The sequence below is a fragment of the Camellia sinensis genome, chromosome 1 (genome assembly GCF_055761805.1).
Source record: "Camellia sinensis isolate YWXY chromosome 1, ASM5576180v1, whole genome shotgun sequence".
Classification (NCBI taxonomy): domain Eukaryota; kingdom Viridiplantae; phylum Streptophyta; class Magnoliopsida; order Ericales; family Theaceae; genus Camellia; species Camellia sinensis.
The window spans coordinates 44,809,859-44,835,908 of NC_138961.1; the positions used below are offsets into that span (position 1 = coordinate 44,809,859).

The 26,050-nt window shown below is 32.3% G+C and overlaps 1 protein-coding gene across 1 annotated transcript; it reads left to right on the forward strand.

Annotated features, from left to right (window-relative positions):
• The first annotated feature begins 1,958 nt into the window (after positions 1 to 1,958).
• Positions 1,959 to 13,909, forward strand: CPD (Cytochrome P450 superfamily protein). The gene is made up of 8 exons (XM_028248406.2): positions 1,959 to 2,604; positions 4,475 to 4,624; positions 5,734 to 5,991; positions 12,016 to 12,102; positions 12,177 to 12,255; positions 13,173 to 13,279; positions 13,350 to 13,480; positions 13,582 to 13,909. The coding sequence occupies exons 1-8, from the start codon at positions 2,074 to 2,076 to the stop codon at positions 13,691 to 13,693; spliced, it is 1,455 nt and encodes a 484-aa protein (XP_028104207.2). The 5' UTR covers positions 1,959 to 2,073; the 3' UTR covers positions 13,694 to 13,909.
• Positions 13,910 to 26,050: the final 12,141 nt, after the last annotated feature.

Here is a 26,050-nt window from a genome sequence, read left to right on the forward strand (position 1 = left end):
TTTTTGCAATTATATGCCTTGGAATAAAAATTTAGGTAGCGTTTGGTAGATTTTTCTAAATATGATTTGAGAATAGAGTTGTATTTTGAGTTTGTAAGTTTTGAAATTATGATTTGAGTGTAGAAAATTTGTTTAGTTATGAGTTTTGAAAAGAATTTTGAATTGAGTTTGAAATGAATGATGTGACAGATAAAATTTAATTTAAAAACGTACAACTCATAATCAAACACATAATCCAAAATCCTATTTAAAACTCATAAAAAAAATTTAAAAAATTTTGAAAATATTTCTTATTTAAAATATAAAAATAACAGATGAAAAAAAAAAAAAAAAACCAAACATTATTTCGATCAACAAGCTAGACATCTGGATTAATCAAATTTTCCGACCTAGAAAAGAATTTTAAAAAATAAATGTGAAATTATAATTTTAAAACTCAAAACAAATACTATACCGAAATCAATGAATAAAAATGTATTTAAAGAGCTTATCCAAAAACAGCCTTAAATTTTAACCATAAAAAGAGGATCTAAATCCAAACAGTACCTTATCTAACCTTATAAAAGCCATCATCGCCTACAGTATATCTTTACCCTTTTATATTTGTACTGAGCAACACTATTAAAAAAAAAGGGTTTGGTTATGGTGTGCAACTTACACCTTACACCTTATACCTTACTCTTACACCTTCCACTTACATCTTTTATAAAAAATTAAACCTTACACTTACACCTTTTTTGAGGTTGCACACCATGTGCAACCCACTTACACCTTACACCTTACACTTACACCTTACACTTACACCTTATACTTATACTTACACCTTACACTTACATTTTTTGTGTAAGTGGCACATGGTGTGCACTTGCACACTTAAGAAAACTCCTAAAAAAAAATAACAATGGTTTAGACCACTAAAAAATATATTATTAATAGTATTAATATATTGAAAATGACAAAAAAAATAATAAAAAAATAAATACAAGGCAGAGAAAGTGGGCGGGGTCCACTGCCACATCATTAGTACTTCCTTTAGTAATCTCTTGGGTAATGCTAGGGACACCAAATTTTCTACCAAATAAATGACCAAATGTCTCACATGGGTGTGGGGTCCGCACTCCACACCCATGTGATTTATTTGGTAGAAAATTTGAGATCTCTAGCATTTTTCATAAATAAATAAGGCATTAGTACAATTAGACCACCACTTTTAATGCTCTCAGTTATTTTTGAAAAAAAAAAATCAGCTTGCTTTTTTTTTTAGAAAACACTTTTCAGAAAATTTTATTTTTTTATTTTCCGTATTTTTTTATTTTTACTGAATTTTTTAATATTTTAAGCAATTTTTTTTTTATTTTTTATACACACCTACTATAAATATACCCAAAAAAGTAAAAAAATCTTTTAAAAATTCATTAAATACTAAAAATATAAAAAAAATATAAGAATTCAGTATATTTTTGTATTTCTATGTATTTGTTAATTTTTTAAAATATTTTTTCACAAATTTTTTACTTTTTAGATACATCTAACTAAGGTGCATCTAAAAAAATAAAAAATATTTAAAATTTAAAAAATATTCGCTAAAAATAAAAAAATACAAAAACTAAAAAACTCAATTTTTAAAAAATTTAATCCAAAAAACTCAAACCATACCGACTGAATAATTTTTCTTGTGTTGAGAGAGAGAGAGAGAGAGAGGGGGGGTGTTTGGAAAGAAGAAAAAATAGCCTAGTTTAGGCTAAAAATCACATAAGGATAAAATAGGCTAAAATAGTTAATAAGACAAAATATCACATTAAACCCATAATCATTTCACTTTTTCTCTCACAAACATCACATCCAACTATAAAAAAATCTAATTATTTTCCTAAACACAAAAATTTTAACCTACTAAAATAATCAAAGACTAAAATAACTTACTAAAATAGCCACTTCCCAGACCAGCCATAGATAGATATCCGACATCATTTCTTCCGACCCTATTAGATTCTTTAGTTGCAGATAACCCACCCGTGTGCTCCATTAAGCCTCCCAGCCCTCTCTCCCTCTCTCTCTCTCTCTAACTTCATCATGGACTCCATCACTTTCTCTCTCTACCTCCTCCTCTCCTCCTCCCTCTCTCTCCTAATCTTCGTCCTCCTCCGCTCCTCCATCATCACGCGCCGCCACCTCCGCCTCCCTCCGGGCACCCTCGGTCTCCCCTTCCTCGGCGAGACCCTCCACCTCATCTCCGCCTACAAGTCCGAAAATCCAGATCCCTTCATCGACGACCGGGTTTCCCGGTTCGGACCCATCTTCACGACCCACGTGTTCGGCGAACCGACCGTGTTCTCCGCTGACCCGGAAACCAACCGGTTCATCCTCCAGAACGAAGGCAAGCTGTTCGAGTCGAGTTACCCCGGTTCGATCTCGAACCTGCTCGGAAGGCACTCGCTTTTGCTCATGAAAGGGAGTCTTCACAAGAGAATGCATTCTCTCACTATGAGTTTCGCTAATTCTTCAATCATCAGAGACCATTTGATGCTTGATATCGACCGGTTGGTTCGGCTCAACTTGGAGTCCTGGACCGACCGGGTTTTGCTCATGGAAGAGGCCAAGAAGGTAAATAATAATGAAAGCTCATCTGAGTCAACTCGGTCATGAACCGGAGGTTGATTGATTTACTTTACACTCACGCCTGTTTTCGGACTTTATTTTTAGTTGAAAAGTTGCAGAATTGAAAGATTATTTTTTGAAAAATTGAAAATTTTTGGGCTCGTTTGGTTTGATTTTCTGAAAAAATTTTGGGAAATTTTCTCTACAAATAAGTTTTCAAAAATAATCAAACCAAACAAATTTTCTCAAAAAAATTTCTCAAAACTTGTAAACCAAACAAGTTTTCAAAACAAATCTCTCTCTCACACATATCAAATCAATCACTTTTTCCAAAACTCTATCTCAAAATAATTTTCCAAAACATCTTTTAAAAAAAACAAAACCAAACATGTTTCGTACTTTTTATCTCTAAAACACATCTCTCAAACACAAACCAAACATACCCTTTATTTCTCGTAATTTTTGTTTTCATTAATTTTTTTAATATTTTAAATATATATATTTTTAATTTTTACACACTCAATATAAATATATTTTAAAAATATAATATTTATGAATTTTATTTTTAAAAGAATTCACTAAATACCAAAAATATAAAAAGAAAAATACAAAAAATTAATACATTTTCATATTTTGTATATTTATTGATTTTTTAAAATTATTTTTTTATAAATATTTTACTTTTTAAATAGGTGTAAGTAAGGTATATAAAAAAATCACTTAAAATTTTAAAAATATATATTAAAAATAAAATAAATTAATTTTTAAAAAATTAAATTCAAAAAAAATGAAACAAAACAGTAAATTTTATACATTTTTTTATTAAATATAAAAAAAAAATTATTAAAATAATCAATTTTCAACTTCATGAGGCGCAATTTAGTTTAGTCGGTGCATGTTAGCAGGGATTCATTTCATTTTCATGGCGTGTGGTAAATGGTGGGTATGATTCACGTTAGAGAATTTAAGGATGAGTCAGATTTCCATGCTTTTTTTTACGGTGCACGTTAGCACGATGGCGTCTTTTGGAAGAAGCTAAAAAAAAAAGTCAATTTTTTTTGTTTTTTTAACTTTTTTACACAAAAAGTTACAAAAAAAAAAGCAAAAAATAAACCTGTTTTTTTGGCCCAAAAAGTCATAAAAAAAAAAGTCAAAAAGTTAATTTTTTTATCAATTTTTCAAAACACCACAATATATATATTAATGTTCTCTATAATTATTATTGGAAAATGTTTGGTAGTCCAAAATTTTGTGGTTCAAATGGCTTAAATCTGTCAAAACGACGTCGTTTTACACGAAAAATCTGTCAAAACAACGTCGTTTTGAGTGATTTGAGCATTTGAGTCATAAAATTTTGAGCTACCTAACATTGTTGATTATTATTAGCCATAAAATGAGTTTATTCTTTCCTTTCTCTTCACACATATTTTTACATAATTTTCATACCAAATTTAAAACATTATTTCTGAAAATATAAACCCACTTTATGCGTCTTTAATTTGTAGATATCATTCTATATTAATTTTATTTTCTATATATATATATATCATGCTTTATTAGCATGAAAACATATAGGCTTATATATATATCATGCTTTATTAGCATGAAAACATATAGGCTGTGTGTGTGTGTGTGTGTGTGTGTGTGTGTGTGTGTGTGTGTGTGTGTGTGTGTGTGTGTGTGTGTGTGTGTGTGAGAGAGAGAGAGAGAGAGAGAGAGAGAGAGAGAGATATGAGTATTTGTCCATACTTCATGCTTTTTGGCTCTTTCTTTTCTTTTCTTATATTTGGTCAGCTTATTCTTAGAAGGTTCTATTAAAAAATATATAATTAATTAGTCTATTAAGAGAGTGATAAATGATTATTGGATTGTGCAGATTACATTTGAGTTAACAGTGAAGCAGCTAATGAGCTTCGATCCATGTGAGTGGACAGAGAGCCTAAGGAAGGAGTACATGCTCGTCATTGAAGGCTTTTTCACCATTCCTCTCCCCCTCTTCTCCTCCACCTATCGCAGGGCCATCCAAGTATGTTCTTGTTTTTATTCTTACAATTCTTTCTTGTTTTTAAGGAAGTGCCCTTTTGGAAAAATTATTTAATACCCCCATCTGCCATAACTAAATAGAAGCCATTCGTTTGATTTCATGTGGTTTCCACACAAATAAATATGTTTCATTTCACGTGAGTTCCACACAAATGAATGATAGATTGATTAGTGACATAATGAATAATTGCTTGTCTTTTAGATATTATTTAGGAGTGGTTTGGGAAGTGTTATATTAGTATAAAAAAAGTAAAATATGAGTTGACAGAAAATGATGTGATTTAAATAAAATAATCGTGATTAAAACTGAACATGTCTACTTAATATTAATTATTCTACTGATCTATGTGGGTTCAGTGTGGTGTGAGCCCCACAATTATGTTGATGTTGTGTAGAATATTTTTATTTAAGATCTCTAATATTTTTTTGGGTGAATAAGATCTCTAATATTACTCAATTATATTTTCAATAATACTATGGATTCAGACATAAAAATTCATAAATTATTCAGATCAATAATTCATATTCATTTTATATGTGGACTCCATACTTTATCAATTTAATTTCCACTGCACATATCTATTTTTGGCTAATTCTGGATTCCAAATTTCTGAGACCCTAGTTTTATTGTTATATTTTAGACATTTCATTTGATAATTTATTTGAAGTTTCTAACGTGACTCAATTATATTATAGTCAACATTTTGGACTTTAAAAGTTATAGTCCATGTAATATTAATGAGATTGACAAATATTAAAAATAAAGAAATTAAAGCAAAATTTTTATAAAAATACAAAGATGGTAGAGATGAGAAATATGTGAAGAGCTCACTCACAAGTTCCGTACACTTTATTAATGTCTAGTTTAACTTGATTTAAAATGTAAACAATTAAATTTAATGTAAAGAAATTAAATTAAATTAAATTAAAATTTTGATAAATGTGAAGAGATACAAAAGCATAATTAGCCAATTCCTGGTTTTCTTTGTCTCTAAAAGTAACCACGGTCTGTTTGGTTTGTGAGAATGAAAGTTGAAGTTGAAGTTGTATGAGTTTTTGGTATTAATGATTAATTTTTGTGGGTTTTTGAAGGCGAGAAGCAAGGTGGCGGAGGCGTTGAGCTTGGTGGTGAGGGAAAGGAGGAGAGAGAGTAGTGAGAGAGGAGAGAGAAAGAATGACATGTTGGGGGCACTGATGGACGAGGAGGGTGGCGGAGGCGGGTTCTCCGACGAGGAGATAGTGGATTTCTTGGTGGCTTTGCTGGTCGCAGGGTATGAAACAACCTCCACCATCATGACTCTCGCCGTCAAGTTCCTCACTGAGACACCCCTCGCTTTGGCCCAGCTCAAGGTCCGTTTTTTTCTCTTTCTCTCGTCTGTCCAATTGTATTACATATATCAATTAACGTACCAACACTAATTATGATATTATTGTTGATTCTATTCATTAATCACATTACAAATATAAAAAAAAATTTAAATTATGTCATATCATCAATTGATACTAATTAGTGCATATAGCATTATTCATTTTCAATTGTTTTCGGTACCACTCTCAATAGCCGTATTGGGTAACGAATTGATATATTCAATTTGGACAGTATCAATCGGTTAACAACGGGTATTGGAAGCCCCAAACCAAATAGAGTGAAGATGTGTGAAGATTACGTTTGAACTTATTCTTTTAATGCAAAGATTTTATTTAAATAGCATTTAAGTACAAAAATACTATTGCTAGATTATTTTAATGCTAAATTATATATAAAAATGTTATGTCAATAATATTTTTCTAAAGTATTTATGAAATGAGTCATAATATACAAATAAAAAAAATTATACATAAATGTCAAATTAATATTCATTCAATTAAAGCCTATTAAAGTGATTTTATTTCAAAATTGCTATTGACTCACTAGTTTGGATTTTTTTCTCAAAAATGATAGACCCTAAAAATTTTATCAAATGTCTTAATATAGGTGTGAGACTCATGTGGATTTTACACCCGTGTGAGACATTTGATAGAATTTTTGAGGTCTCTAGTATTGTTTTTTTTTTTTTTGGTACGTAATTTATGTTTGTATATCATTTTTCTTATTAAAATTTTTATTATCCGTAACTTATATAGGAGTTCAAAAAATATATATGGTGTAGATTTAAATTTAATATCACATTAGATTACATGTGGAATATATTTAATTCACATGTTTTATATTTTTTGATGATAATGTCTTGGCTAGGTTTTTTTTGTACAATTTCTTGAATAGTTTTTTCAAGTTGCATATTATGTCCCAATTGCTAGTTTACTTGAATCGACAATACCTTGTATTTTATTGGGATAATGTTAGGAATATCAAAATTTTTACTAAATAAATGACTAAATATCTTACATGAGTATAGGGTCTGCAATTTTATAGACTCACACTCGTATGAGACATCTGATCATTTATTTATCAGAAAATTTTGTACCTATAGCATTTTCTATTTTATTGGGGTATTTAATGGTGCGACTGGACCATCCAGTAGGATTTGGGTCTATTTATTGATTTGATTGGTTATCTCTTGTAAATTATTTGTTAAAAGTTTAATTAATATAATAATTATACTTCACCATATTTGTCTAGAAAGAAATAAACAAATTATATGATTTTTAGAATATTTAGTTTATTTTTTTAAAAGTAAATATAGTAAAATCATATGACTATTATGTGGCAGTATTTTATGGAGTGACGAGTTCATATTTTATGAAGAATAATCTCTTTATGGTGTGATTTTTTTTTTTTGAAGAACTTTATGGTGTGTATAGCGTGAGACCGAAATTTTTTTTATGTGATTATCGAATTGGATTGGGCTTTTTTGAGCTTCGGGGTGCGGGAGTTTGCCATGGATTCGGTTTTAATTATTTGAATAATTTATTTTGTAATATTTTTAATGAAAAAAATTAGTTCAAGATAATTGTAAAATATTTTTTTCCTTTAGTCTTTGAAAAAATGAATGGTAAATATGTTTTTTAAATTTTTTAAAAATAAATATAGTAAAATAATAATATTACAATTATTATATAACTTTAATTTTTGTCATAAATATATATATATATATATAAACTTTAAATGAGAGCATATGAAATTTTCTTCCAGTTTTAGATTTGGGTTGGTTAAAAAGACAAAAATGCCCTTAGAACAATGCATGTGTGACTGGGGAGTACCTAGGGAAGTGTGGTGGTAGTTGGGAAATGGTTATGAGTATGTTCTGTGGACAAAAGTAGCCCAAACAAAGTACTATAGCTTCAGATCCTTAAAGTCAAACTATAATGCTTAGAGAAACAAAACATTCGTGGTTTTAAGAACCGGACAATATGATGCCACCCCTTCTTTAATAAAAGTAACAGACCGCACGCACGCCTATTAAATTGACGATAATACCCTCTAATGATGCCGAAACGTGTGGGCTTAAGTGTCAATGGGGTCCACGAACTTGCCACGTCGTGTAGTTTATGCATTTCGTGGGCAGTTCCTCGAACCTATGGTTATCAAGGCCTTTTTTGAAAAGTTTGTTATTTTAGGAGGATATTTTAGGAGGTTAAAAATTTTATGTTTGAAAAGATAGTTAGATTTGTTTGTAATTAAATGTGATATTTGTGAGAGAAAAAGTAAAATAATTATGGATTTGATGTGACATTTTGTCTTATTAATTATTTTGTCTTTTTGTAAATTTTAGCTTAAAAAGTCAATTAATAACTTTTCCCAAACAAGGCCTAAGGCTTGATTTTGAAAGTTGGTTAGTTGCTTGACTTTTTAAATTTTTCACTATTTTAATTTGGGATTAAAAATTTCATTTAGGTTGGGCTTTTTAATTTTTTGACTTTTGTGAGAGAAAAAAATAAAATAATTATGATTTAGATATTTCACTTTTTAACCTATTTTATCTTTTTATAATTATTTTAGTACCCAATCTCATTTTAGTCTCATGCCAAACGAAGGCTAAAATAGAAAAATTTTATTAGGGATTTGGTTGAACTCCTTCATAATAAAACTTTAATGCATTGAGAATAAGTATAAAAAGTTTTTTTTTAAAAATTCTTATACATACCACTATTATCAAAATATTAAACTTTAAAATACTATAACTTTTAATTTAAATATCGATTTTTAATAAAATTTGTATTTTTAAAATCTTTTCATCAAAATCTATATTGACTATGAAATTCTTAAAAAAAAAAAATTATTGCCTTCGAAATTGATATAAATAGTAACATGTTACTCTGTCTCACAGTAATATGTTAGTTTGATAATATTGTTCTACAAAAAAAATGATATTTTACTTTGTTGTTACTTAATTATTCGCCTCTACCTTAGGAAGTTTATGAAGCAAAATAAATTGAATTGTTATTTTCATTAAATAAGAGTCTAATGAAGAGATTTTGGCTAAATTTCTTTTATTTGGTGGTCCAACACCCCGTCAATCAACACCCTTGTCAATGTTACTTATCAATCACCAATGTCTTCTTATTTGTATCACCTAGTATAACACTATGGATTGTATTACGTAATTCTACTCCACGACTACTAAGGGGTTACTTAATTATTTGCCTTTACCTTAGGGAGTTTATGAAACAAAATAAATTGAGCTGTTCTTCTCATCAAATAAGAGTCTAATGAAGAGGTTCTGGATTGTTCTTTTCATCAAATAAATTGAGCTGTCCAGTGTGTAGAACTGGACAGTTTTGTTCAGCTCGTGGGGGCCATCACGGGTCCTATTTTGATAATCTGAACCGTTCAATGTGTAGAACTCGTCGAGTACTATATACTTGAAAAAAATCACGTTAATCGGATATCGATAGCTATCTGATCAGATTTGTTTTTTTTTTCAATCATTAATTATTAACACCATATATTTTTTTTATACAATTTTTTTTTAATACAAAACTGATTTGATCATGTAGTTATCGATATCCGATCAATGTGATTTTTTTACAGACATATAGTACTCGAAGAGTTCTACACATTGAACAGTTCAGATTATCAAAACGGGACCCGTGATGGGCTCTCACGGGCTGAATAGCAATGTGTGAAAATTGCACTCAAATTGTGCAATTTTTTTTAACAAACGCATCAATAGAGCTGAGCATGTCAGATTCTGAGTTGTAATTTTGTGTGAAAAATTAATTTTTTAATATATTTTTTTGTGAATAATGATAACCTTTTAACTTTTTGAGTAACTTTTTAGTTTTTTGACTTTTTGGTAATAAAAAATTGAAAATTAAAATACTATAATTTTTAAATACTTAGTTTTTTTCTAAACTTATTTGTCATGTTTTGAAGAGGATAACAAATTAAATTGGGTAAATTACATTTATGTCTTTTATGATTCGAAAAAAAATTACAATTAGTCTCGTATTTGTTATATAATTACAGTGGTCTGGTCTCACTTGAGACTTTAATTTACATGACAGTTAAATTATAAATAATTCTACATATATTAATTACCTTACTAAAAATGCAAGTGGTTGTCAAAAAAAAAAAATTGTTTAATCATCCAATGATATTTGGACATGAATGGTTTTTAGTAGAATTGTTAGTAAGATTTTAAATAGATTTAACATTGCTCTAAAATTATTTTTCATCTATAATTTATTAGCTGTATGGATAAAAAATAATGTATGTTTGTTTATTTTCGTGTCTACCCATTATTTGCATTAGTTTTGATTACTTTAGTATTACTAAAATGAATATCAGTGTAATTATATAAAATGTTGAGCAAATTGTAATATTTGCAAACTTCAGGGACGTGATAGTAATTTGCTCAATTTTAATTTGATGTTTGTTGCCATCTATCAAAGTAAGTTTTTTCTTATGTGGCACAACAATTGTACTGTACTTTCACTAGTTTTTATGTGCAAGGCAAAAAAGAGGAAGGGGTGTACCATATGCATTCATAATTATGTCATTTCTTCTTTAATTATGACATTTTCTTTTTTAGTTTTATTTTTTATTTTTTTTAATTTGTATAGTGAAAATGAAGTATTATTGATAACTCAATAACTTATTACAAATAAGTCCGGTAGTGATTGCATCATAGCTTGAGCGGTACATTCCAACTATGTTGGCACCTACTGATAAGTCCAATCGTGTGCATACCAAGACGACAAGATTACAAACAAGGTTGGCTGAGTGCCCAACCAAGACTACAAAAGAGACCAAGATTAGTGTAGAGCATTGAGGCGCATAGACTTAATTCCTTCCAAAGAAGAAAACAAAATCATTAAGCCAGTATTCTGTGATATTCATAGAATACTTTATCCAAATTGCTGATCTTACTTTCACACTAGTTTTTCTGTGTAATGCAAAAAAGGGAAATTCTACTATACAAATCCCTTGAAAAAGATCATCCCTAATTATGTCATTTTCTTATTTAGTTATGACCAATTTTGTTCTTTAGTTATGATATTGTTTTAATTATGACTCATGAGATCTTTATTTACACCTCATGTGGTGTTTGGGCCTCTTTTGGGAACATGTTTTTTTAGTAATTTTTTGGTTTTTTTGGTTAAAATGTAATGTTAAAAAAACTAGTATGTTTGGGATGACTTTTTGATTTTTTACGAAAAGATGTGCAAAAAGTAGAGAGAAAATGAAATCTTTGACTTTTTAGTATGGGTTGTTGGCTTTTTAGTTTTTTTTAGTAACTTTTTGACTTTTTAACTAAAAAAATTCATGTCTGAATATTGAATATACCAAAAGAATTTATTTGGTTTACAAAAATGAGAAGAAAAGAGTAGACAGTAGTAAAAAATAATCTATCATTAATCACTAAAGGTGTGCTTGAATCTTAAATTTAAAGTAAAGAAGAAGAGAAAATGAAAGAAGGTAATTTTTTGTTCTTTTTTGGTTGGTTTAGAAAATAAGAAGAAAGGAATAGAGATTAGTATTTTGTTAGGGTTTTAATTATCCATAAAAATACGTATGTATATATAATTATATTTTCCTTATTTTCTATTTTTCTTGACAAATTTAATTTTTACTTTCGTCAAATTTATTTATTTATTTATTTTATTTTTTGATTCAATACTTTCATGAACTCAAAATAGAGTGGAATTAGATCCTATTTGAAGTGCATCTTTTACCCCCAATTTTTTTTCTTTAAATAAAATAAAAAAATATCCTTTGCATCAATTGATTGGTTAACAATTTTATCTTCAAAGATTGTCAGCAAAATTTCACTTACACAAGATACAAGCACATACACAAGTTGCATCGGCCATGACTTAATATATAAATCTCCATAGCCTTCTCAATGATAAGTAGAAAATTTGGTGATACCAATGTCAAGTTTTGGAATTCTCTCTTAATTAACATTTATAGTCCTCATAATTTTGCAGGAAGAGCATGATGAGATTAGAGCAAGAAAAGACAATTTAGAGGCTCTAGAATGGAACGATTACAAGTCCATGCCATTCACCCAATGTGTAAGTAAAATATCATCAATAGTTTAATTTTGTCATTGATGTTTCTTTTTGTTTAAAACTTTTAATTTCCGCAGGTTGTTAATGAAACTCTAAGAGTAGCCAATATAATAAGTGGGGTATTTAGGCGAGCAATTACGGATGTTGATGTCAAAGGTAATCATTTTTTTCTTTTTCTTTTTTTCTAAAAAAATCCCATTATATGACAATGTGGACTTCCAAATGAATGTTGTAATGATCATACAAGTGATGCATAGCATGTGCTCTTGCTTTTGGTTTTCTTTTATAAATCGTGGAAAAGTAAACAAAATGTTTTGATAACTTGGATTAGACATCACTTTTGCTTACTTCTACAAAGTTGCTTTTGTTATATATTGAGTCTACATGTAAACATCTCTATTGTTTGCATCTAAGATTATAAATACCTTTTGTGTTTGTGTATAATATTCAATGACTTAACGTTGTGTTTGGATTTGGAATTTATGAAGGGAAGAGAAAAGAGAAGGGGTGCTCGGTTTAGAGACTCATAATATAATCTATAGCTAGAGTACTCCAAACAATAGAAGAATTATAGAGCGTTTTTCGTTTTTTTGTCAACATTAGGGGTACTTGTAATCTTCCTGAATTATGTCAAAAACTCGGCTTAGCCATGTAGGTAATTATTCAAATTTGATCATAAAAGTGATGCATAGCATGTGCTCTCTTGCTTTTGATTTTTTTTTAATAACTAATGAGTGTACACAAAATGTTTAGATAACTTAGATTAGACATCACTTTTGTATAATATTATTGGACTACATAAGCCTAACTACATAGGTAATTATTCACATAATAAACAATAACCATAAAACAATGAAAATGCTACATATCCTCAAAAAAATACCTTAAAAATGAAGTATATGGTGTAAATTCAAATTTGCTTAGTGTGAGACATACTTGGAATAAATCTGGCTCACACATTTTATTTTCCGATTATTTTTTCTAGGTTTATAGTATTGCTCGTAAAACAAATTAGTAGAGAAGGGTACTAGATTTTTGCAATAAATTGTTAATATTTCCATGTATCCAAACAGGTTACACAATTCCAAAAGGATGGAAGGTTTTTGCTTCGCTCCGGGCTGTACATATGGATCATGACCACTTCAAGGATGCTCGCTCTTTCAATCCATGGAGATGGCAGGTACCTCTCGCCCTCCCTGTCTCTCTATTGTAAATTCATGAGAAGTTTTAACTAAAAATTAGACAAACAGACCAATTCAGGAACAACAAACTCGGTAAATTTGTTCACCCCATTCGGAGGAGGGCCAAGGCGGTGCCCAGGTGCTGAGCTTGCTAGGGTTGAACTCTCAGTGTTTCTACACCACCTAGTCACTCGTTTCAGGTACACGCAATTTGCATCTTCAAATCCATATTTATTGTGCGTCTTCCAATTTATTTACAATTGTATATTTACTAACCCCATTCGGGTGCATTTGGTAACAGTTGGGTTCCTGCAGAAGAAGATAAGTTGGTATTCTTTCCAACCACAAGGACACAGAAGCGGTACCCCATCATCTTGCAACGGCGGAATGTGCCTACATCTTGTATAGAGTAAGGTAGAGAAAGCAAAAGGATGCATAAATAATGGGTAGTCAAGAGAATCTAGGAGAAATGTAACCTATTCTCAATCATAATACAATAAAATAGCTTAGCATATATAGCTAGTATATATATATATATATAAGTAAATTGTTTAATTCAACTGAGTTGAGTAGTTTATGATTATCATTAGCAATGTTTCTTTTCTTAATGCATAATCCATTTTTGTTCATCCTTGTGGCTCTCAGTGATACACATTATTGCTCCATACCTTAAAATCCTTTAATGTTCGAAAAAATAACATTGATTGACAACAAATTGGTATGTTGGCATGCTATCTTTATAGATGAGAGTGAATCAAATTCTCCAAAGATAATCTAGTCACCTTATTAAAACCATTATAGTAACAAGGAAAAGAATATGTTTATAAAATTTTTGTACGTATACTACATATATAATAAAGAATTGTTGGGAAAATTTTGGAAACAAGAATAATATAACAGTGTCATTACTCTTGTATTTGTATGTCATTATTCTTCCAAAGTTTGGTTCACACATATGCAGTACAAAACCAATGCAGTATATGCATCTTGTATCCCAGTGCTTGGCAGTGAATAATTATATTAGCAACCCAGAGCACTCATGTTTTAGAAAAAACAAAAACAAAAATAAATAAAAACACAACCAAACATACTTGTTTTTTATTTTTTAAAAATACAAATACGATAAAATGAAAAAAATGTTGCAATTATTAGATTGATTTAGCTTTTTAATGAATGATGTACACAGAGAACTTTACAAAAATAAATAGTCTGAATTATTGAAACGAAATCCATAATATACCTCACGATTCTCTTAAGATCTCTAGAGTTCCAATTTAAACTTGAAAAAAAATAACCCACAATCATTAACATTTTCATAACAATAATTGTGGGATCACCGACAAACTTACTAGTTTGCAATTGTCCTTAATTAGAGTACAATATCATTTAAATTTTATATTAAAAAAAAATTAGTGATCCTAACTATTAAATCATGTCATGAAATTTGTCTCAAAATTTTCAAAAGATTGCCTTTGAAAATTTGGAAAAGTTAAGAAATGGTTGTATTTTTCATTATTATGTTTGAATAAGTAAGAAAATTAAGCAGGTGAGAGACACATATGAACTAGATTTCATTTTCTTTTTTTTTTCTTCCTTTTTTTTTAATAAATAAATAAATTTAGGAGGCAATATTAATATTATAAATATTTAATAAACAATTAGCTTGTTCTTCACTATTATTTTTTTGATAAATAAAATATGCTTAATAATTTTTTTTTCTCCATCATTTCTTACTCAATTTATAAACCAAACATAAAAAGGAAAAGACAAATTACACCAGTGGTTCTTACATTTTATCTTTTGTGTCATTTTAGTTTTTCAAATTTGACCATTTATTTTAAATTTTGTGTCAATTTTGTCTAATTGATAATAACGGTAGTATTTTTGAAATTCTTTTATCACTAACTCATTGAATTTAATAAGTTTATAATTTTATCTTTAAAAATATGAGTACATGCCATTTATGTGTCTATTTTTTTTCATAAAAGTACTAACAGTTTTGACCAAATGACAACAAATTGATAAATTCAAACTCAAAATTGAATCAATTAAAATTATAAAACCAAAATAACACAAAAATTAAAATACAAGTACTACTGCTGTCATAATTTAGCCAAAAAAAAAGGTAATAATTACACTTTGCACCTTTGCATTTTGCATCAAACCTCACTTTGGCTCCTACACATGAAATCATGATAGCCAATCCCCTACACTTCTGGTCTACTCCCACATTAGTCCCTACACATGAAATTGTGATAGTTAACCCCTACACTTTTACTCAAATCTTATTTTGGTCCCTATCCTATTACTCCATTTTTAAATCTTTAACAAAATCTAATCATGTGACAAAAAATACGACTACGAAATGAGGGTAAGAGAGAAAAATCATCTATGTTTCCCACCAATACATTTTGTCCTACGTGATAAGTGTAACAACCCCGACCCTTAATTAACGTATAATCCATGATTAAAAATGCTTAAGAAGTAATTAAGGTGAAATTTTGCATTCATTATATGTATTATGTGCTATATGAGTTTTTATTTGTTCTGCGTGGAAATGTCTATTTCTGTTTTTGTTTTATTCTACAAATTGAAGGCATTATCGACATCCGATCATGGAATTGACTTGATTTTTGTGCTAGTTAGAATTTTTAGAACCTTATGGTCAGTTTAATTAAAATTCGATTCAGAATGCATTAAAATAGAATAATTAGTGTCAATTGCTTAGCTTAAGTTAAGATTAATTAAATGTCCTAAGAAAGCCTATATAAGGCCTATACACACCACTTGAGTCACCATTTTTCTCATCATCTTTGAGCCTTCAAGAGACAAACGTGAGAGAGAGGAAGAGAGGCCAAGGGGGTTGAGATCAACACTAGAGCTTGGAAGGAATTACTAAAGAATTCAAGGAAATTGACTTGGAATCTTAGAGAATTCACCAACTAGAGCTCCATTAAGAAGTTGAGGTAGGAATTCCACCCTTGAATTGTATACTTATGATGTCTAAACCACAAATTCAAGAGAAATTAGTTGAGTAATGCAAGTGTCGAACTAGAATGGGTGAACTTGAGCCATATCATGCATGCATGCACATTTTCTTACATTTTGAATTAAATTTCAAGTAATTCTTACATGCATGTACTAAGTCTACCTTTATTTTGAGAGGTCATCTTGTGTTGTATCATTTTATACCAATTGATCATGTTTTGGGAGCTTTGAAGTCAAAATAATACATGCATGTTATGTTTTTCAAAGAATTGAGCTTAGTCTTGAGCATTTGGCATGCTTTTGGGCCTTGATTTCATGAAATGATCTTGAATTCTCAATATTTTCCAAGTTTAAATGTGTTTCCTCAAGTGTTGGGCCCAAAAGGATGAGTTTTGTAGCTTTGAAGTTGAGTTTGGAAGCTTAGAGGTGAATCTGGAAATCCCAAAATTCGACCTCTCCGTTTGAGCGACAGATTCGCCGCTTGAGCGGCCACCTTTGTTTTTACATCTCCGCTCGAACGACTAAAAGTCCGCTCGAGTGTAAAATGCAAGCTCCCAGAAGTTTCCATACTTTGCAAACCGCTCGAGCGACAAGAGTTGTGCTTGAGCGAGGACCTGAGTCTCACGCTCAAGCGACCGTCGAGCGGGTATCGAGCGGGAAAATCAAGCAACCAGTACTTTTACAGAGCGACCACTCATATTTTCGTATGTCTGCTCGAGCGAAGGAAGTTGCGCTCGAGTGGGACCCCTATTTTCATCAAGTTTTGTTAAATGTTTCCAAGTACATTTTAGCATCCTCATTGCATCCTAGGCATTCCTAGGCCAAGATTAAGACATAATAATGAGGACAAGAAGTAGAAACACACCAAGATAAGAAAGGATTAAGTTAATGATTCCGGGAGTGTAATTTAGTACATGCTCGTTCTGTAACTATGTAGGTCACGCGCCACAAGACATCTGATTTGTCTACTCTGTCTGTTTGCTTTGGAGCCAATTGTGAGTAATAACTTAGTAAAGCTATGTTCAACTTTATTTATTTTTTGTATATGGAATAAGACATGTTTTAAGAAATGTTATGTTCTGTACAATAAATGATTGTCCAGTTTCTAATAAGTACTCGTGGCAACAATTCCATGGTTCCAGTATGTTATCTATTCCCAGTATTGGAGGTTCCTTTATGGAACTGACAAGTTTTTCGTTCCCAGTACTGGAGGTTCCTTTATGGAACTAATATGTTATCTGTTCCCAGTACCGGAGGTTTCTTATAGAACTGACAAGTATGACCCATAATGCTCTGTATATGATTTGTTAGTGCTATTGAATGTACCAAGTTTACTTAAGCATGAAGAATGTGAATATGAATCTGTATTCGATCTGATTTCTGTTGTGCTTTGAACGAGAATATAAATATGAATCTGTTTTTCGAATCTAGTAAGGGACGTCATTCATTTAAACCCTTTACTATGTTATTATTCATTGGGCATTCGCTCACTATTTATGTTATGTATGTAGGTGAGCAAGCGTGCTGCATGGCGAGTTTTGGGTTAGCCAACCACTGTGCCTCCCCGGGAGGTTCCTTTTCGAGATGTCATATTTTATGAACTTCGCTAAAGATGTTTGTTTACCTGTATAGTGGGCTAAGTCCTCTTTTGTTCTATATGTAATATATATATGACATGAGCTATCGTAATTATGGTGTCACGCCTATGATATATAGTTTGAAATTTCTATCTCATATATGTCAACACAACTCTATGGACTATGTATGTATATTTGCTTCTGCAGCCCCTGATTATATGTTATTCTGTTAAGAGGCCTTTGGTAATCTAATGATTACTGGCCAGTCATGACGCTAAACCTATAAGGGTAGGTTTGGGTCTTGACAGAGTGATACCAGACCACATGTTATACTGCACACACGAGTCCATATGAGCTATAAGATGTCCTAGAAAAGAATTAGGGACATTTCATCTGCATGTGTGAGTGTGTGATAATCTTTATGAATGTGAAAACTGAATGTGAACCTGAACAAATGAAATTGAAAGAAATGAACAAGATTATTCCTATGTTTATTATTACCTTGTTTCTCTATAGCATCATGGAAAATGCAAGAAGTAAGTGAATCCTCGGATGGTCGCATGAGTCGTATGGAACAAATGTTTACAGCCCTGACAGAAGCAATGACATAACAACTGAGGTAATAACCATTGCCCCCTTCCGCCTCCAGCAGCACAAAATGAGCCAGACAACAATGATATAATCAACTTGACTCAGAAATTCATGAAGATAAAACCGCCAACTTTCTTGGGTGGTCTTGAACCATTAAAGGCTGAAACATGGTTGTTGGAAATGGAGAAATTATTCGAAGTGTTTCCCTGTTCTGAGATTTAGAAAGTTCTTTTGGCCACCTACCCTCTAAAAGATGAAGCCCAGAGATAGTGGTTATTGATTCGAAATAGTAATGGAAATATGACATGGGCTCAATTTAATGCGATCTTCTATAACAAGGACTTTCCCTAGTGCTTTTGGGATCAAAAAGTTTCTAAATTCCAAGAACTCAAACAAGGCAAGATGTCAGTGGTTGAATATGAAGCCAAGTTTACTGAATTAGCTGATTTTTCCCCACACATGGTGGACACTGATTACAAGAAGGCATGAAAATTCGAAGGCAATTTGGATTTGGAAGTGTTTGACTGAGTCGGCGTCTTGAAGTTGCCGACATATATAGAAACACATGATAGAGCATTGATGGCAGAGGCCATTTTCGCAGCAAAGAAACAAGCTTCAGTTCCAACAACTGAATGGAAGGGAAGAAGATCTGGATTCAATTTCAAGAAGGGCCGATCATTTTCAAAAAGGCAGAATACAGGGTCCTCCAGTAGCCTTAGCCAGAGTAGTGGCTCTATTCCAAACTGTACCAACTGTGGAAGGAAGCATAAAGTCACGTGTTACCGTAACTCAGGTGTGTATTTTCGATGTGGCAAGACTGGCCACGGGATTAGAGACTGTCTGCTGAGATTAGACAATGCCAACTGTCCTGCAGCAAGTTTAGCCGGATCTACTCCTATAACGAGGACCAATGCGAGAACTAATACCAGGAGTAATACCAGGAATGAGACATTAAGGTAAGGGAGAGTGTTTGCACTAGTGCCTGGAGATATGCAAAACACTAAATCTATGGTGTCAAGTATAATTTCTATCTGTGCTCAAAATGCGTATGCCTTGATAGATTCTGGTTCTACACACTCTTTTGTGTCACATGTTTTTTCACGAAAATTGACTCAACCATTAGAACCTATGAATTGTTTACTCTCTGTGTCTACATCGTCTGGAAGTTCTATGATATGTGCTTATATATACCTGGCATGTGACATTATAATTGGTGACATGACATTGCACATTGATTTGTTGCCTTTGAGCATTGATCATTTTGATTGTATATTGGGTATGAATTGGTTGACAAAATATTGTGCTACTATTGATTGTGTGAATAAAACTGTCATGTTTAGACCACCTGGTATGCCTGAGTTTGTCTTTACTGGAAATAGGGTGGTTCCTCCGCTATACTTGATTTCATTTATGAAAGCCAAGAAACTGTTAAGGAAAGGATGTCAGGGCTACTTGTGTTGTGTGTTGACTGAGGTTTCGGATAGTGCTAATGTGAAAACGATTCTCGTGATTTGTGAATTTTCTGATGTATTTCCTAATGACCTACTTGGGGAGTTAATTGATAGGAAAATTGAGTTCACTATTGATGTAGAACCTGGGATACAACCAATTTCTAAGACCCCTTATAGAATGTTAACTTCTAAATTGAAAGAGTTGAAAGTCCAATTCCAAGAACTCTTAGACAAGAAATTCATCCGTCCGAGCACTTTACTTTGGGGAGCTCCAGTGTTGTTTGTCAAAAAGAAAGACGAGCCTTTGAGACTATGTATTAACTACCGTGAGTTGAACAAGGTAACCGTGAAGAACAAATACCCATTGCCCCGAATAATTGATCTATTTGACCAACTTCAGGGAGCACAAGTGTTCTTCAAGATAGACCTTAGATCTGAGTATCACCAGTTAAACGTCAAGGTAGAAGATGCGGAGAAAACTGTATTCAGAACTAGATATAGACACTATGAATTTTTTGTAATGTCATTCAGAGTAACTAATGCACCCACAGCATTCATGGACTTAATGAATAGAATGTTCAAATAATTCCTTGATGAGTTTATTATTGTGTTTATTGATGATATCTTAATAACTCCAAAAATAGGGAAGAACATGAGAACCATTGCGAACTGCTTTACAGATTTTGAGAGAAAAGAAGCTGTATGCAAAATTGTCCAAATGTGAATTCTGGCTTGATAGTGTGGCATTTTTGGGACATGTAATCTACAACGACGATATCTCTGTTGACCCTCAAAAAATTGAAACCATTGTGGACTGGCCAAGACCAACAAATGTGTCAGAAGTTAGAAGTTTTCTGGGAATTGCTGGCTACTACAGAAGATTTGTGAAAGATTTCTCGAAACTTGTTATGCTATTGACATAGTTGACACAGAAAAATGTATCATTTGATTGGAATGATCAAAGAGAGTCTATGTTCTAAGAGTTGAAGACTAGATTAGTGACCGCACCAATTCTAACTCTACCAAATGGAACCGATAGGTTTCAGATTTACAGTGATACCTCCTACAAAGGTTTGGGTTGTGTGTTGATGTAGAATGGGAAGGTATTTGCTTATGCCTCTCGGCAGCTTCGCCTTTATGAAAAGAATTACCCAACTCATGATCTTGAATTGACAGCTGTGGTGTTTGTTTTGAAAATTTGGCGCCATTATCTATACGGAGTAACGTGTGAAGGGTATGCTGACCATAAAAACTTGAAATATTTTTTCACTCAAAAAGAACTGAACATGAGACAGAGAAGATGGTTAGAGTTTATCAAAGATTATGATTTGTAGATTTTGTGCCATCCAAGGAAAGCTAATACAGTGGCAGATGTTTTGAGTCGAAAGTCAATGGGAAATTTGTCACGTTTGCTCACCGATTAGAAAGAATTGCTATATGACTTGGAAAAGAATGAGATTGAAATTGTATTGCGTGAACAAAGCAGAATTTTAGCTGTTATCTCTGCCCAGCCTGCAATCATTGAAAAAATTAGAGAGAAACAACTGTAAGATGAATTCTTGAAAAAGATTGTGGATGAATTTGACTCAAAACCAAGGCCCGGGTTTGTACTTGAGAACAATGTGTTGAAATATCAGGGTCGCCTTTGTGTGTCGGATTGTTTTGACCTGAGGAAATGTATAATGACTGAAGCTCACAATTCGAAGTTTGCTATGCATCCGGGAAACACAAAGATGTATCATGACTTGAAATAGAATTTCTGGTGGCCGGGAATAAAAAAGTGTATTGCAGATTTTGTAGCTCGATGCTTACATTGCCAACAAGTTAAAGCTAAACATCAATGACCTGCTGGATTGCTACAGCCGTTTCCAATACCGAAATGGAAATGAGAACATATCACAATGGACTTCATAGTGGGATTACCTTGCTTTTCTTGAGGTATGGACTCTATCTGGGTAACTGTTGATCGTTTGACTAAATCCGTACATTTCTTACCTATCAACTCTTTGTATAATGCGCATAAGTTGGCTAACTTGTATGTTAATGTGATTGTGAGATTACATGGTGTGCCAGTATCTATTGTATCTGACAGAGATCCTAAGTTCACTTCAAGGTTCTAATAGAGTCTACAGCAAGCTCTAGGGACTGAATTGAGATTAAGCAATGCTTATCACCCACAGACAGATGACCAATTTGAACGGACCATTCAAATATGGGAAGACTTGTTACGAATGTACGCCCTAGATTTCCAAGGTAGTTGGGAAACCTATTTACCATTGGCCGAATTTTTGTATAACAATAACTACCGTTCGAGTATCGGCATGGCTCCTTATGAAGCTTTGTATGGCAGAAAGTGTCGTTCTCCGATTTGTTGGGCCAGGGTAGGTGACAGACCATTGTTGGGACCGAAACTTGTGCAAGAAATAACTGAAAATGTGAAATTGATTCGATAGAGATTGAAAACTGCATAAAATCGCCAAAAGAGTTATGCGGATGTCTGAAGAAGAGATAGAGAATACGAAATCGGCAATCACGTGTTCATCAAGATAACTCCAATGAAGGGCCAGACACGATTTGGAATGAAAGGTAAGCTAGCACCGAGATGTATTGGACCTTATGAAATTCTTGAGAATATCAATTCAGTGATGTATCGGGTAGCCTTACCGCTAGTCATGGAACATATGCATAATGTTTTCCAAGTTTCGATGCTTCGAGAATTTACGAGATCCGCTCCATATAATTGAGTCGACTTATGTGCTTCTGAAAGATGACTACACATATGAAGAAAGACCAATTCAAATTGTGAATTGAAGAATCAAAAGATTGAGGAGCAAAGAAATTCCGTTGGTGAAAGTGGATTGACAAAACCACGGAGGGACATATGCAACATGGGAGACAGAAGAGGACATGATGAAGAGATACCCAGATTTGTTTCCTCTAGACCTGATATTTTTCTAAAATGAAGGTAATCCAAGTTTGAAGGACCAAAATCTTTAAGGGGTGAAGACTGTAACAACCCCAACCATTAATTAATGTATAATCCATGATTAAAAATGCTTAAGAAGTAATTAAGATGGAATTTTGCATTCATTATATGTATTATGTGCTATATGAGTTTTTATCTGTTCTGCGTAGAAATATCTGTTTCTGTTTCTGTTTTATTTTGCGAATTGAAGGCCTTATCGGCATCCGATTACGGAATTGACTTGATTTCTGTGCTAGTTAGAATTTTTAGAACGTTTAATTAAAATTCGATTCAGAACGCATTAAATTAGAATAATTAGTGTCAATTGCTTAGCTTAAGTTAAGATTAATTAAATGTCCTAAGCAAGCCTATACAAGGCCTATACACACCACTTGAGTCACCTTTTTTCTCATCATCTTTGAGCCTTCAAGAGACAAACGTGAGAGAGAGGAAGAGAGACCAAGGGGGTTGAGATCAACACTCAAGCTTGGACGGAATTACTAAAGAATTCAAGGAAATTGGCTTGGAACCTTAGAGAATTCACCAACAAGAGCTCCATTGAGAAGTTGAGGTAGGAATTCAACCCTTGAATTGTATACTTACGATGTCTAAACCACAAATTCAAGAGAAATTAGTTGTGTAATACAAGGGTCGAACTAGAATGGGTGAACTTGAGCCATATCATGCATATACACATTTTCTTACATTTTGAATTAAATTTCAAGTAATTCTCACATGCATGTGCTAAGTCTACCTTTGTTTTGAGAGGTCATCTTGTGTTGCATCATTTTATACCAATTGATCATGTGTTTGGGAGCTTTAAAGTTAAGATAAAACATGCATGTTATGTTTTTTAAAGAATTGAGCTTAGTCTTGAGCATTTGGTATGCTTTTGGGCCATGATTTCATGAAATGATCTGGAATTCTCAATATTTTCCAAGTTTAAACGTGGTTCCTCAAGTGTTTCGCTCAAAAGGATGAGTTTTGTAGCTTTAAAGTTGAGTTTGGAAGCTTAGAGGTGAATCTGGAAATCCCAGAATTCGACCTCTCCGCTCGAGTGACAGATCCTGCGCTTGCCATATTTGTTTTGCATCTTCGCTCGAACGACCAGAAGTCTGCTCGAGCGTGAAATGCAAGCTCCCAAAAGTTTCCATGCTTTGCCGACCGCTCGAGCGACAAGAGTTGCGCTCGAGCGAGGACCTGAGTCTCACACTCGAGCGACCGTTGAGCGGGCATCGAGCAGGAAAATCAAGCAACCAGTATTTTTGCAGAGTTTGCAGACCGCTCGAGCGACATAAATTGCGCTCGAACGACCACTCATATTTTCGCATGTCTGCTCAAGCAAAGGAAGTTGCGCTCGAGCGAGACCCCTATTTTTAACAAGTTTTATAAAATGTTTCCAAGTACATTTTAGCATCCTCATTGTATCCTAGCCTTTCTTATGCCAAGATTAAGACATAATAATGAGGATAAGAAGTAGAAACACTCAAAGATAGGAAAGGATTAAGTTAATTATTTCGGATGTGTAATTCAGTACATGTTCATTCTATAACTGTGTAGGTCACGCGCCACAAGATATCTGATTTGCCTACTCTGTCTGTTTGCTTTGGAGCCAACTGTGAGTAATAACTTGGTAAAGCTATGTTCAACTTTATTTATTTTCTGTATATAGAATAAGACTTGTTTTAAGAAATGTTATGTTCTGTACAATGAATGATTGTCCAGTTTCTAACAAGAACTCGTGGCAACAATTTCGTGGTTCCAGTATGTTATCTGTTCCTGGTACTGGAGGTTTCTTTATGGAACTGACAAGTTATTCGTTCCCAGTACTGGAGGTTCCTTTATGAAACTGACAAGTTATTTGTTCCCAGTACTGGAGGTTCCTTTATGGAACTGACAAGTTATCTGTTCCCAATGCCGGAGGTTTCTTATGGAACTGACAAGTATGACCCGTAATGCTTTGTATATGATCTGTTAGCACTATTGAATGTACCAAGTTTACTCAAGTATGAAGAATGTGAATATGAGTCTGTATTCGATCTGATTTATGTTGTGCTTTGAACGAGAATATAAATATGAATATATTTTCGAATCTAATAGGGGGCGTCATTCATTTAAACCCTTTACTCTATTATTATTCACTAGCTTGCGCTCACTATTTATGTTAAGTATGTAGGTGAGCAAGCGCGTGACCAGGCTTAAGCTGCTGCCTGGCGAGTTTTGGGTCAGCCAACCACCGTGCCTCTCGGGGAGGTTCCCTTTTGAGATGTCATATTTTGTGAACTTCGTTAAAGATGTTTGTTTATTTGTTTACCTGTACAGTGAACTAAGTCCCATTTTGTTATATATGTAATATATATATGACATGAACTACCGTAATTACGACGTCATGCCTATGATATATAGTTTGAAATTTCTGTCTCATATATGTCAACACAGCTCTATGGATTATCTATGTATATTTGCTTCCGCAGCCCCTAATTATATGTTATTCTGTTAAGTGGCCTTTGGTAATCTAAGGATTACTGGCCAGTCACGACGCTAAACCTATAAGGGCATGTTTGGGTCTTGACAATAAGCATATGAAAGTTATATAATACAATATATATATATATATATATATATATATATGTTCGTATGGTAAAAATTGAGACGAAAATGTAAGAAATTAGAGTTTTTGAAATAAAAAAAATACGACAAAGAAATCAATGAGGAGAAAAATAAATAGACAGAAGACTATGTTACTATGAAAAATAGAATTTTGTGATTCCAATTTATGAAAAACCCTTGTTCATCTTCTTAATTGGTCACAATCTGCATCTTGTTTTAGCCTAATACAATCATATTTTAATGTAAACTTTGGGATAAAGTGTGTATTGGTGAAAAATATAGATGATTTTCCTTTCTTAACCTCATGTCAAAGTGACATTCTTATCACATGACTTGATTATTTTAAAGATTTAAATAATTAAATAACATAAAGGGAATATTGACATTCGTGTAGAGATCAAAGTGAGATTTTACCAAAAGAACAGAGAATTGACTGTTATAATTTCATATGTAGGGATCAAAGTTGGATTTGATCAGAAGTGTAAGGGATTAATTGTCATGATTTTATGTGTAAAGACTAAAGTGAAATTCAGTGTAAAATGCAAGTTTGCAAAGTATAATTTATCCCAATAAATAAATAAATAAATA

Excerpts from the sequence above, each read along its gene's own strand:
- CPD (XM_028248406.2), top strand. The coding sequence starts at position 2,074 with ATGGACTCCATCACTTTCTCTCTCTACCTCCTCCTCTCCTCCTCCCTC. Across the intron at positions 12,103-12,176 it reads CCATGCCATTCACCCAATGT|GTTGTTAATGAAACTCTAAG; the intron begins GTAAGTAAAATA and ends TAATTTCCGCAG. Across the intron at positions 12,256-13,172 it reads TACGGATGTTGATGTCAAAG|GTTACACAATTCCAAAAGGA; the intron begins GTAATCATTTTT and ends GTATCCAAACAG.